At 36.6% G+C, this 15,053-nt stretch overlaps 1 protein-coding gene across 2 annotated transcripts in view; it reads right to left on the bottom strand.

Annotated features, from left to right (window-relative positions):
- Positions 1–13,131, bottom strand: part of UNC79 (unc-79 homolog, NALCN channel complex subunit) — a 212,596-nt gene extending 199,465 nt beyond the window's left edge. For both annotated transcript variants that reach the window (XM_061159335.1, XM_061159336.1), the window contains exons 1-2: positions 13,000–13,131; positions 8,814–8,984 (exon numbers count right to left, since the gene is read on the bottom strand). In XM_061159335.1, coding sequence (XP_061015318.1) covers positions 8,814–8,901 — 88 coding nt within the window. In that variant the 5' untranslated portion in view covers positions 8,902–8,984; positions 13,000–13,131. The remainder of the gene's footprint in view (positions 1–8,813; positions 8,985–12,999) is intronic.
- Between the last annotated feature and the right edge of the window lie 1,922 nt (positions 13,132–15,053).

Genomic DNA, 15,053 nt, shown 5'->3' with positions numbered 1-15,053 from the left:
GTAACAAACATAAATTTTAAATCATGCATAATAAAAAACAGTATATTAATTTAAAAATTATTTTCAACTCTCACTTATCATTAAACAATTTCATTCAAACCTTCACATGTAACCTCAGCAGCAGCAGCTTAATCGCCATGACAATCACTCTTTTACTTTTCCAGAGCTTACCATTTTCACATCCACCTGAGTTGTTTGAAATAAAGCACTTTTTGAATCTGTGAATAATGCTGCTGCTGGACATTTTATCCTGTCCCACAGTATTCAATCACAAGGTCAGCAGGATTCTTCAAAATTCATCTTATAGCAGTAAAATTGTGAATGCCATGCGATAACCACTTACATATTGCTTTTAAGACATCTTTAAGTGGCCTGTTTACGAAGACATCCAGCACTGTTTCAAATCTCTCTTTTTTAATGAGTGTATCAGGTAACCTCTATAAGCATCCAGAATAGCTCTGATGGAGGTCATTCGAGGTAACATGTTGTCTCCAATGTACTTTATTATTCTAAACACAGTAACAGAAAGGGCCCACAACGGAGAAACTTTACAAGGACTCAAATAGAAAATAGAATTCCTTTTCTGGGATAATTGCAGAAATAGCAGAAACCTTGCCTTATAGTTGGGCTCCTGTGGCAAATTGTCAGGAAAGCACAAACAGAACAGTAGATAGTGAATAAACACCCTCATAAAGTCAACTCTCAATTTCCAACACATACTGCAGAAGACCACCAACACAGACAATAAGAAAAAAGCAGATAGCCCTAAAATCTGTCTTATTTTAAAACATTAAAGTGCAATGTGTAGGAATGATATCTCACCTACAGCCAAAAAGAATAAGGTAACATAATAAAATACATATATAAAAAAAGTATTAAAGGACTAAAAGAGGTTTATCATATAATGAAGACAAAAAAATTTAACATGATTCTCTTTTATTTTACATTTAAAAAATGAGCACCACAATGGACACTGTGGCCATTACAATAGCTTTATAGAAATACACAAACAAACAAAATGGATCTATATTTAAGTCCCATTTACCTGAGTTGGTTTTTATTAATCACTTACTGCTGGGCTACTGCTAACCCACCAAGCCAGTGATATTCAGGAACATAAATTAGCTTGGTAATACAATATAAATAAGTATTAATACTTATACAAAGATATGAAGATCAGTTCACTGCTCTTAGATGTTAAAGTTGATGAACTAAGTATGATTAATCAAGGAAAAAATATCTTTGGGCCAAATTAAGACTTTAGCCAAGGAGCTTGTTCAAATTGGGCTTCTTCCCTGCTCATATGGTAAAGAATCTGCCTGCAATGAGGAGTAAGTAAGTAAGTGTTAGTAGCTCAGTCGTGCCCAACTCTTTGCGATTCCATGGACTGCAGATTTTCCAGGCAAGGATACTGGAGTGGGTTGCCATTTCCTTCTCCAGGGGATCTTCCCAACCCAGGGATCGAACCCGGGTCTCCTGCACTGCAGGCAGATTCTTTACCGACTGAGCTACAAGTTCAGTTCAATGCAGGAGACTCAGGTTCAATCCCTGGGGGAAGAACCCCTGGAGGAGGGCATGACAACCCACTCCAGTATTCTTGCCTGGAGAATCCCATGGACAGAGGAGCCTGGAGGGCTACAATCCATAGCGTCACAAAGAGTCAGACATGACTGAATGGCTGATACTAATACTTGTTCAAATGTGGCTTCAGGGGCCCCATATCTAGAGAGTCTAACTCAGTTGGGAAGCAGGAAAGCTGCATTTAATAAAGACATCAAGTGATTCTGACCAAGTGGACCTTGAAGCTACATTTGAGAAGTACTACTAGAGGGATGAGGATAAAAAAGGAAATACTTCCAGGGCAGTCCAGCGGTTAACACTCTGCCTTCCAATGCAGAGGATGCAGGTTTGTTCCTTGGTTGGGGAACTAAGATACCATATGTCGCAGTGTGCAGCCAAAATTTTTAAATAAATAAAACTTGGGAAAAAGAGAAAGGAAATATTTAATAAGGTGTCCAGATGTGGGAGGAATAATTGCACACCCTTGGGTTCTTTTGTTAAAGGGGAGAAAAGCAAAAGAAAGTGTAGCCTTCAACATAGACGAGGAAAAATAATTATATGTATACTATATCCATTCCTTTGGGGACAAGTGTTTCACCTTTGTTTAAACTCATTTCAAACTTAAATTATAAGTGTTTCTTAAAAATGAAAACTACTATTAAAGGAGGCTGAGAATCACTGTGCCTGAAGACACAGTGGGAGAGATGCCCAAATATCTCAGATGATTTAGGTGAAGTTCATTTGGAGAATAGTCCAAATGGCTTGGTGACTTTTGGATGTCCCTCCTAACCCCTACAAATCCATGCTCTCCCTCAAGAAAGGTCAGCACCAAAGCCAAGAGTGTTCCCCTGACTCAAGCCCTCGGAAACCGACTCCAGCACTTCTTTAAACAGACTGTGCCTTGCAATTTCTTAGTCTTCTAATGGACCGAACAAAGTCACCACAATTCCAATTTAATAAACATGCAGAGGCACACATCATTTATTGAATCTTGTTAAAAAACGCATGACGCAGACATGCAGCTTGTTCTCATGAGGATGTATAAGGTCAAAGCCACATACAATGGAAGGAACCAGAGAATTAATCAAAATAAGGAAATTTTACATGCAATATTGTGCTCAGGAAATACAATTAAGTCTTAAGACCTATTTCTCTTAAGACCTGATCCTCTTAGCACTACCAAAACAATTATTATATAATCCCCTTCTTCTGTGAACAACAATTTCTTAATCTGTTCCTGCATTTTATAATTCCTAATACGTTATCAGAAATAGCTCTTATATGATTCTCAGCCCTAAAAAAGTATAGAGGAAAAGCCATTTTATAAAAGAGAAATCAAATTTTTCACAAGAATACCAACCTAATTATTAGGACTATGGCCTAAGTCACTTGACTTCATAGCTAATGCTCCAGTCACTTACTTAGTCACACAGTATTTTTTCAGTATCTCCAACATATGAGGCATTATTCTAGATGCTGGGACACAGCTGTGTATAAGTCAGGCAAGTCTTTGTCTTTATGGAGGCTGTACAATATAGTAGCCACATGTGGTTAAATTTAAACTAATTAAAAGTAAAGTAGGCATAGTGGTAAGAATCTACCTGCCGACACAGCAGACATGGATTTGATCCCTGGTCCGGGAAGATTCCGCATGCCGTGAAGCAACTAAGCCCATGAGCCACAATAACTGAGCCTGTGCTCTGGCGTCCACAAGCCTCAGCTACTAGGCGCTTGCCCTGAAATAAGAGAAGCCACTGCAATGAGCAGCCAGCGCACCACAGAGAAGAGGAGCCCCAGCTCTTTGCAGCTAGAGAAGGCCCCCATGAGGCAACAAAGATCCAACGCAGCTACAAATAAAAAATAAATCTCAAAAAGGAAACTGAATTAAAAATTCAGTTCCTCTGTCTCATTAGATATGTTTCAAGTGCTCAGTTCCCACATGTGGCTAGTGGCTACTCTACTGAACAGCACAGAATTTTATATAACCTTTCCATGACTGCAGACAGTTCTGTTGCTATTCTAGAGGAACAGGAAACAAATTCCTGTGAAGAAATACAAAGCAGGGCAAGGAAATAGGTAGAAAATGATGGAAGGTCCTGTTTGAGCTTGAAGGTAAAGAAGGGCCTCTGGGAAGCCGTAATACTGGAGCTGAGACTTGAAGGGAGTGAGGAAGCAAATCATGTGACCATTTGCAAGAAGGGCTTGTGAGACAGAGGAAAAAAGCCTGGAGCAAAAGCAAAGCCTGGTGCCTTTATGAAACTGCAGCAAGGCCAATATGAACCCAGCAGAGTGAACGCCAGCAGAGGCAAGGGATGAAGTAGTAAGATAAGCTGGGCCACATAGCAAGGCAGAGGTGTTGAATTTGATTTGCAGGAGTGATGGGAAGCTACTAGTTGTTTTCAAGAAGGAAATGACATAATTTGATTTCCATGTTTGGAGGATAGCTCTGACTTTTTGGTGGAGAGCAGGCTCTGGGAGGGCTAAGAGTAGAGGCTGGGAGACCAGCTCAGAAATTATTGGATGCTGTCTACCTTTTTAAGGGGTACAGGGAAGGGAATCACCTGGGAAGAAAAAAAACATTCTGATGCCAGAGTTCTGCTATATGACAGAACCATTTCCTGTGCTGCCTGGATTAGCAAGCGGCCTCTGTTTGTGTAAGCAGAGGTAACTGTGCTCCATGAGACAGGGTTTGAGCATAACATACCTGTGCTGTCAGGTCATATCAGTTCAACAAAAGATACCATGACCCTGAAGTCTATGCAGCATTAAAATATATGCTAAGATTGGAAGAGAAAAAAAAAGTCATAGAGACAGGATTGCCCCTCAATACTGAAGAGGTGTTCTGTCAGGTTCTATGAGATCAAAACCTGGTATAACAATTACTGTTATTACATGACACATTCTCGGGAAAAATTCCCAAGCCCCAGCAGATGGCCCCTTATTTCAAGCAATATTTAAGATGATGAAATTTCAGGTCAACATGTAATTTTGAGCAGAATATTGGAAAGGGTTGCAATGAGATTTGACATGCCTGTCATTTGACTGTGTGTTTCGCTCTGTTATAAACTGGTGTAACATCATACAACATTCAAAGGCCATTCTCATATGTTATGCCATGGCCTTCACAACAAACACTGTGATGCAGACAAAGAAAGTTATAATTATTCACAAATTTACAGCTAAAGAAACTAAAGTTAGATAAGATTGTGAGATTCGCCAACAATCAAGGGACTACAGTTCAGTGCTTCTGGATTCCTATTCCAAAATATTTCTCATAATTCAATATTAAAGCTCCTAAAGTATACTATTATATAGAATTGGTGCTTTTGAATTTTGGTTGGAGAAGACTCTTTAAGAGTCCCTTGAACTGCATGGAGATCAAACCAGTCAATCCTAAAGGAAATCAACCCTGAATATTCACTGGAAGAACTGATGCTGAAACTGAAACTCCAATACTTTGGCCACCTGATGTGAAGAGCCAACTCACTAGAAAAGACCTTGAGGCTGGGAAAGATTGAAGGAAAAAGGAGAAGGGACAACAGAGGATGAGATGGTTAGATAGCATCACCAACTCAAAGGACATGAGTTTGAGCAAACTCCAGGAGATAGTGAAGGACAGGGAAGCCTGGCATGCTGTAGTCCATGGGGTCACAGAGAGTGGGACATGACACAGTGACTGAACAACAAAGAAGTATAGTAATATCTACCTTACAAAAACAATCATTAGCTACTTAAATTCATCAATATCTTACACTGGTATTTTACTGTGTTTTTTTCTATTATATTTACTTATTAGTATTTGCAATATCATAGAACATAACATGCATCCTCTGTGGTAGCAGCAGAACAAAAAAATGATACAGGGCCAAAGGCTTAGAAGCAGATATTCAATTAAATCATACAATTGCTTTTAATTCCATGCAAAGATCTAAGTGAACCTTTGTTGCCTAAAGGTAAGTGACTTTTGAGGAAATTAAAGTAGGAAAAGAAACTAGATGAGACTACAGTTCAGAATACCAAGAAACCACTAGAAGGATCTTTCACAGATTTAATTGTTCAGCTTTATTATTCACTTTAAAATAATGTATGCTACATCAAATAATGTTCATTTGGGACCTCTTTTCCTTTTCTCTGCCAACATCCAAACTTCAATTTGGTGCACAATACAGAACCTTCATGGAAAAAGAGAGATTTCCATGGTGAAATGCAAATAACTTTCTCAATTCTTATATATATATATATTATATATATATATATATTACACAAAGCTTACTGCATACATATGGAATAAAAACAAGTGTATCTCAATATATATACAAGATATATATATCTTACTATATATACAATCTTAATATATATACAATAAAAACAAGTGTATCTTAATATATATATAATATATTGTATATATATATGTATACAAAACATAAATAAAAATATATATAAATACAACTATATATATAAATATATATATATAATATAAATATATACAAATGTATATACAAGATATATATTTACCAATATATATCTTAATATATATACAAGGCATTAACAAAAAAAGGTTATGTCAAAGAAATTTTTATAATAAATTACACTTTGCTTTGTAGCACCTCAAAGGAGTTATTTAAAATAAAAGCACGGTACTTGATTTATTGACAAAAATGGCATAATAGATTTAACTGACATAGATACAGGGCTTGTCAACTGAAAGAGCTGCAATACCTCATTAGGTCTACTTGAGAGTTCAGAGTTTCATCTCCTAAGTCCTTAATGATATAATCATTTAACACCTGAAAAACTGTCCGTGTATCACATTTGACTTTGCAAATAACATACCAAAGAGGTAAAAGCTTTTTTGTCTTAAAGACTTCATCAAGTACTCAGAAAATGCAATGTCCTTTATCTCAGGCCTGAGATAAAAATATCCCCATAGAAATCAAATGCTCCCCTCTAGTTCTGGTCAGAAATTTTGAACATGGAAACAACTTCCCAAAATAAAACCAACAAGGATACAAGCAACAGATATACATTCTTATATCGATTCAGTTTGACATGATTAGTCTGGAACCCAATTCCCTCCATCTTTGGATCTGTGTCCTTTTTATCTACTCTAGGAAAAAATAAGGACAAAAGAAACACCTGAATCATTTAACAGAATTTGGCTTTAAAGGTAAGTATCACAACTTATTCTCAAAGATTTAAAGATGACAAAGATTGGCTACTGTTGAATCTCAGGAATGATGACAAGAAATGAAACAGTCAAAACTAAAAGACTAAAATCAGAGCAACCAAATAAATGAACCAGATCAGCGATTGCATTGAAGGAAGATATGCCTCTTACATAAAAAAAGATTGATGTTATTTAACCTAGAATAATTAAGCTAGAAATAACCTTAGAGATGGAACATTTTTTCTAAACCTCTCCTTCATAGTTAAAGAAAAATAGGGTCCCAGAGACAGAAATGATTTGTCCCTACCCTTTAAATAAACACCAAGCTACTTCACTAACTAGCATTACAATTTTCACACAGATTTTATAAACTCAATTTACTATTTGCCAAGGCTCACACATTTAAATAAGTAAGGATTCCAACGTGACTACAGTCTATGTCTTGGAATACATTTCTAATTAATTAGAAACTAATAATCTAGGATAAAGAAACAAGTTGCCAGTTGTCACATGCTCAGTCACTCCTAAGTATAACCCCAAGGGCCTGATATATGTAGTACCTTTTCCAAAATTATTATTTCTAAGAAGGAAGGATATAGTGAGTTACACTCAGAAAGATACACACCCACCTGCTATTCTTTTCTTTTTAAAGTCTCTACTTAAGTTTAACTGTCAACATACTTCTAAAAAAAATAACAGCCATACAATTCTAAGGCTGTATCCATGAGTACTTATCAATAGAGTTACACAGAATGAAAAAAGAGAACTAAATTAAATATTCTAAAACAGAATTAAATATTCTATTACTTGAACAGTATAATCAGTCTGCTCATTTTTAATAGCTATATAATTTAGGCAGAAGTCAGACTCTGTTTTAAAGACATGAAAATTACAATTCCACAGCTAAAATTAAACTCAAGTGTAAAATAAGTAAATGTGGCTCAAAGGTACATTTGTTTATCAATTGTTATTACAAAGCGACAACTTAACGGTACTACGATCGTTAAGTGCATAACATTAAAACAGTTAAAAAATGATCTCTAGGAACTGAATGTGACCAACACAGGCATTATTATAGAATGAGAGTCGAGAGGAGAGAATTAAACCAACACTTACTGAACACGAGGCGTTATGCCAGCACCTACCAATGTTCCAGTCAATCATCTCAATGGTCACAACACCCTTAGGAGGCAGTACTATCACTATTCTCACTTTACAAACAGAAAGGTTAGGTGACTTGCCTAAGCTCATACAACTAGTTGGTAGCACAGCTGTGATTTGAATCTACACCTGTTTGACTCCTAAACCCATAATCTTTTCAGATTATCTACTGACATATAAATTAATTAATCACCTATTTCTTTAAAAAATACTTTAGAAGGATTTTGATCATAAAAATCACCACCCAACTTCTTTTTTTCTCTCTGTTATCACATCTGGATAACAAGCCCGCAGAATTGTTTATAAAAATGAAGCAGAATTCAAATTGAATCCATGTTCATAACAGTACCTGGCACATGAGTCGGAAGCTTTTGCTTTTTTCAAAGTGTTCTCATAAACTTTGACTCACTGTGTTATCACAACACTCTTGTGAGGGAAAGCTGATACTATCATCACCCAATCTCACAGAGCAGATTATGGACAGAAGTGAGACTACAGAATATCTAGATACCCTGACTCTATCCATTGTTCTTCCCAGCACACCCTGCTGCCTTCAGATGCAAAAGGTAAGAATTTCTACATCCCAGACAACATTTTGCTCCATCTTTTTTTCTAAAGTTGCAAAAAATACTCTAATTTATATGTAGGAAACGCAGACTGTGCTTTGACTCGTTCTTTCTTCCTATCCTAATAAGATCAAACTATGTACATAAAATAATCCTAAGGTATTATTGTCTTTTCCTGTCTTTGATGTTCACCATACTATTCATGCTGAAGTGACTGAATTTCAATCAAAGCACATATATACAGCAGTGATTATATTATAATCTTTAAAATCTACAAACCTAAAACAGCAAAAGCAATTTCCATTCATACATCATATAACACATAAAAATAATCTAGTATTAGGTAAGATTGAACTTACGTATAGCCATTGGTAGAAAAGATGTGCTAAGATATTCAATAATATCCTTGTGCAGAAACGGAGGAAAGGTAGCTAAGGTTGATATCATCGTGTAGGGCAAAGTACTCAGAATATCATCATTGAGAAAGGGGAGCAAACACGTAGTTGTATAAAAGATTGACTGTCCAAGATCTACAAAACAGAATCAAGTAATCAGTCATTGAATATCCTGCATTTAAACAAAAAAAGCTAACTACATTTTAAGCTTTTATGAACTGGTTTAAATTACAAGCAACTATCACTCCCTTCTTTTAAGAGTTCTGTATAGCACCTACATAGTATTTGATGAGTGATAGAACTAAAAAATACAAATGTAGTTGACTTGTGAACAACACAGGTTTGAACTGTGTGGGTCCATTTTTGTACATGGATTTTTTTTTCAATAATTATAGTATCTGTAGCTCAGATGGTAAAGAATCCACCTGCAGGATGGAGAATGCAGGAGACCCGGGCTCAAACCCTGGGCCGGGAAGATCCCCTGGAGGAGGGAATGGGGACTCCAGTATTCTCAGCTAGAGAATTCCGTGAACAGAGGAGCCTGGGGGGCTACAGTTCCATGGAGTCACAAAGAGTCAGACACAACTGAGCAACTAACACTTTTGACTATTTTTTCATCTTCATTTTACAGATCTTTAAACTAAGTGTAGGAGGACGTTTGTGGTCAATTAGAGATCACAACAAATGGAACCCAAAGAACTAGGATTTGAGTCTTGATTCTATCCAAACCATTTCAGCTCCCTGCCCTTGAGTGAGTCATTTATCAAATCCTTTGTTTTTGAGGCAGAGACAGCAGCAGAAATTCCTGATTTTTTACTGCTTGCAGGGCGAGGGCAGGGGGAGGTGGTCAGTGCCTCTAACTCCCTGAGTTATTCAAAGGTCACCTGTATCTATGACATGAACTTTTCCTCAACACTTGATCCATCTTCAGTCATATTACTCCCTGATTTCATAAATCAAAAGCACTTTCACGTGATAATGAATCCTGAAATCCCTCCAGCATTCTTACCTCCATTACATTTTACACAAGATAACTGTGGCACAAAGATGTTAAATTATTTTCTCACGGGAAGTTTCAGAAAACTCAAGGGCAAGGCTGGAAATAAAACCGGACTATTTCTGCTCCATCAATTGAACAATCTTCCTACATCTGAAGTCTCGGGCAATGAGGTAATTGGCATCTTCCAGCACAGTGGCAGATTCAGCACACACCAACGAAAGGAAGTGCTAAACTAATACTGCACAGCCCTGTGCATTTAGTTATCAAATATCACAGAAGGACGTGCCCCCTAACAGTGATCTTTCTATCAACATTTGTGAGTGATAGGAACAATACCTACCTCACTTCATTAGGATTGTTATGAGATTTAAATAAACAAAACATAAAGTACCTAACACGGCACACAAATGTGTGCTCCACAACTACCAGCCGTTACTATGAATATGAATATTGTTACTGTTATTATTACCTGCACAAGGAGTAAAAATAGAAGACATTCAAAAATCACAACTACTTAGCGTTAGAATGCACGTAGACCAAATCACATCACACTGAGTATACGAGTATATATTTTCAGATTTCTGCATTTCACATCATCAGCCAAGTCTTGACAATGAAAACTTTTATCACTTTCGTATCCTTTTTAAAAGAAATTATTAGATTTGTTTGTCTGGTAGCAGATTGAGCTTCTTAGTGCTACTTTGGTTGCTATTTTGATGTTATTTCTGATTATCATTAGAATTAATTTGCCCCCTCGATGGACAGCAGAGAGACATACTGCACACTGGGAGGAGAGGGTCAGTCGACCTTGGGCTCAAACGGATGAAACAGAAAACTCACAAGTGTTTTATTAAGAATTGATTGCGGCTGTGCACAACAGACACCTCGGCTGCATTTTAGTCTAGTTACAGAACACAGGCACGGAAAGAAGCCTGAAGCCCCCCACCCCCGCCCCGGGGTAATTTTCACAGGAGGAGGCTGAGGCCTGAGAATGGAAGTGCTTGCCGAAGATCACGTGAGAGTAAGCAGCTGAACCACAACAAAAACGCAGTTCTGCTGGGCACGCTACACTGCCCCACGTGAGGACACAGCCTCCGGCCCTGAAAGCAAGGGCTCTCCAACTCAGTACATAGAGAAGTCACCCAGAGAGCCACTGAAAAATTCAGATCCTCAGGACCCACCCCTCAGTCACTCTTGTTCAAAAGTTTCAGCTCGGGAGCCAGAGTTCCTTTGCTTCCAGCTTCCTTGGCAATTCTGATATTGTTCAGATCGACCAAAGCAGTGTTGTACTGTTTCATGAACCTCTAAGGGATGGTCTAGTGAGTTTTTCCTACCTTCTAAGATCTGTTATGCAGAATAAGAACACAGCCCATAGATAACAGAAAAGAGGAAGGTCACAAAATAGCTGTGCATATAAGAATAAAAATATAAATCATCTTCCCTGAAATTGTCACAATTTACACATGAACTGCAGTTAGATGGGCTGTAAGATACCAAACAGAAGGCTTTTATCTTAATCAAGGAGCCCTAACAAGTGGCCCATCCCAGGGTCAGGCAGGCAGTCACAAAGGAAAAGCACTAGCAAGTTCATCACCATAGTAAGCTCCAGCAATATTATATTCAGAGAGACATCACCTTTAAGTTCTCGGCTGGGATAGGATCACAACAAAAGTGACTAGGCTTAAAATAGCAGCAAAATTGTACAATAAACAAACTCACAAGTTTCTACATTTTTCTATATTCACTGTAATACAGAATCACAAATATAAGAAATTAATAATCATTATTTTACCAGTTTTTTAAAAGCAGACTTTAAATGTTTAAGAACACATCTTACTAAATAAACCATTGAGCATTCTCTTAGGTGAGTTAGCCATAACTAAAAGACAAAATAACCCCCACCACCACCAACCCATTTCTCAAATTTCAACTTTTTGTGCAGTGAAACTTTGGTTATCATACCTCCATGGACCAAATTATCAGTGCTTTTAAAGTTAAGACAACTGATGTATTAAAAGCTCATTTGCTACAAAAAAAAAAAATCCTTTTTCTCCCACATACAATACAGTAAGTCCCCTACATACAAACTTTCACATTACGAATTTTCAAATATGCAAACATGCCCCTGTATGCCAGCTATGGTACTGTACTACTGTACTTTTCAAGGTACTGTTTAATAAAACTTAAAATGCTTTCTTTATATCTGTGTGTTTGTTTTTTATGTATTATTTATGTGAAAAGTATTTTAAACCTATTACAGTTCAGCACTATATAACTACGACTGTGTTAGCTGGGTAGCTAGGTTAACTCTGTTGGACTTATGAACACACTGGACTCACAAATCTGCTCTTGGAACATAACTCATTCATATGTAGAGGACTTACTATATTTAATACTTAAGCAGTAGATATTACTGAGCTCCTTTTTATGGGTTAGAAGAATGTGGTAAGCATGCAAGCTAATGAAATTGACTAAAGACTGCAGGAAGGGGAAGAGTTAAGCAAAGAAGCATGCTCTTGGGTGTCTGTCATAAAGCGTCACTAATACATGTATAATATACACCATACGCAGCATGCATATACTATACGCAGGATACAGCACCACTGTACTGTACTGTAGCGTGTGGTCAACATTTTCTAAAAACCACTGATAGTTAAATTTGGAGAAGTTCCTAGAGATTTCTTCTTATCTAGTCTCCTGGGTTAGGAGACAGGAAAAACAAGTCCCAGGGAGATTCTGTGATTTGCTCCCCAAAATTACAGGATTAATTAGTAGACTTGACCTGTTCTTCAAGCTCCACTTCTTACATTTTTCTGGGGGTTGACTTGTTTTTAAAACAACCCCCAAACCATAATTTCAACCAGTCGCCATGATAAGCAGGTCGGGGTGAATAAGAAAATTCCTTTTATAGTTTTCCTCCTTTCTCAAGCCCATTGCCCCCAATGCAGACCCACTTGGATAACATCCCTCTGCCCATAAGACAGCAAAAAAATGATAGAACAAATGATAGAAACCATAATTAAGTTTCAGTGTAAGAAAGGCTTTAGCCACACAAAGACCTTTCAGGCAATGTACTATACTAACAAGCAAGGGTCTCCAGTACCCATAAGCGTACATGTATATTTTCAAAAGTTTTGATTAAATGCTCACCATGTTGGCCATGCTGTAGTAAAGGAACTAGATCCAGGAGAGTCACCAAAGTCACGTAGAGGCCTTGATAGTCCAAAGAAGGGTAGTCTGACAAGTGAGCATCACGACTTTGCAGGCCACGTTCAGAGGGTGCATCTCGCAGGACGCTGTAAAGGAGGGAGCGAGTAACAGTAGGGTTGATGGAACTGACCTGCGGTCTTAGAGATGGGGTGAGTGGGAATGGCACAGGAAAAAGACACATGGTCATGGGCACTGTCAAATTGGAGGCATCTTGGTTTTCCTTCTTCCCTGTGCGGGACAAAATGCTGTTGGGGGGACAAAGAAAAAAAAGAGACAACAAAGACACAAAGAACAGCACATTACATTGAAATGACACTCTAAAACAAATAATAAAACACCAGATACACCCACATAAGATGCAATTGCCACACCAGCAGCGTCTACAAATCTAAGGCAGGTCGCACAGCGTCGTGCTCAGAGACACCAATAAGGTTAAGATTTCTTTGTGGAAGTTGCATTGCATCTCATGTGTTATCTGGTTAGTAAGGAGCAAAAATAGAAAAATGCATGTTTCAGTGCCAAACCCATGTTTTACGGTTTATTGATTTGATGAAGGAGGGGGTTTCCTGGAAGGAAAAATCATGGCTTTAAGGAGGTAGGGCTTTTATTCCTAATTAAAAGGAGCTTTCAAAGCAAAGGACGTTTTCAGCAAGACTGTCATAATCAGGTAAGTAAAAACCTGCAAAATATAGGTATGGCACTTGCAGAAACATGTTTTAGCAAAGAATAAACATGTGTGTTTATTAAGAAAGTCTTAAAAATCACATGTTTATTGCATCAAAATAATGTCTATATGTATATTATGATACTGTTTCATGACATTCTATCAGTATCATTTGAGATAATGAAGTTTAAACAGGCATATGAATTTAGAAATAATACATATTTCTAAAATGTTAGCTAAACTACATTGGAAAAGCTATAAAATAATATAGAGTAGATGGTCCATAGCATATGTTTGTGAACTAATGATAATGGTTATTTATGTGTGTTTTTTAAATTTTGCATGTTGGGGAGGAAACATTTTATTTTATGAATACGAACAGTGGTTTATTAAATAGTTACCTTCAAAATTCTAAAGACTAAGCAAGCAGTATCTATCATATAGCTGCACATCATACAATAAGATCTCATATATTTCTGCTGCTACTTACGTTATTATTCAACAAAACTCACTAAAAACTAAAGGAAAGATAATTTACAAAGTTAAAAAAAGTTTAATGGGAATAAAAAGAAATTCTTAAAAAAAATTGGCTTTCTTTTAGCATTAATTTTTAAATAAAAATCTTTCAGGAAAAGCAATAAAGCAGATAAGTTGTTAATTTAAAAATAGAAGAAATGATTGCTTAGCCAAATGTTTAGGTTTTTTAAATTAGGCTATACTATTTAATCATTAAAGACAATAGCTATACATCATAATGATAATATCTGCTGCACTTACAAAGTGCTTTGATAGAGTACACTTCTATGTTAATCAAAATAGATATCAATTTATAAATGTTTCATTACATATTTTACACTTATTCTATGTGCATTAAACATTACTAAGTTCTTAGTTAATGATATTACATTTACAGTTTTACAGTAGTGTGAAGAATTGGTTAGTGTCAAGCATGCTTGCTATTTCAAATTTACATTTAGTTTTATTTACTCTTAGTGCAAAATATGTTACAATGTAAGAAAAATGACTACATGCTTTTTATTTTCCATGTGCCTAATTTACCTCGATTTCCTTTGTCTTCTGTTACCCAATGTCCAGGGGAAAAACAATTAATAATAATAAAAATAATTTCAGAATAGTTATGTTATACTTCTTAGCAATAAGTAACTTAAGATTTAGAGTAATTTTTTTTTTTTATTTTTAAAGGGATTTAATATACCTTTTTTGTGTGTGATGTATTTAACTCTGTAGTCTTACACTTTACAATGGTGTAATATCAACATTCCAGTTACCCCTGTCTGCCTACATCTACCATAAATACCATCAGATTTTC

The sequence above is a fragment of the Dama dama genome, chromosome 13 (genome assembly GCF_033118175.1).
Source record: "Dama dama isolate Ldn47 chromosome 13, ASM3311817v1, whole genome shotgun sequence".
Lineage (NCBI taxonomy): Eukaryota > Metazoa > Chordata > Mammalia > Artiodactyla > Cervidae > Dama > Dama dama.
The sequence above is the reverse complement of the archived record's forward strand: the minus strand, read 5'-3'. Positions and strand labels throughout refer to the sequence as shown.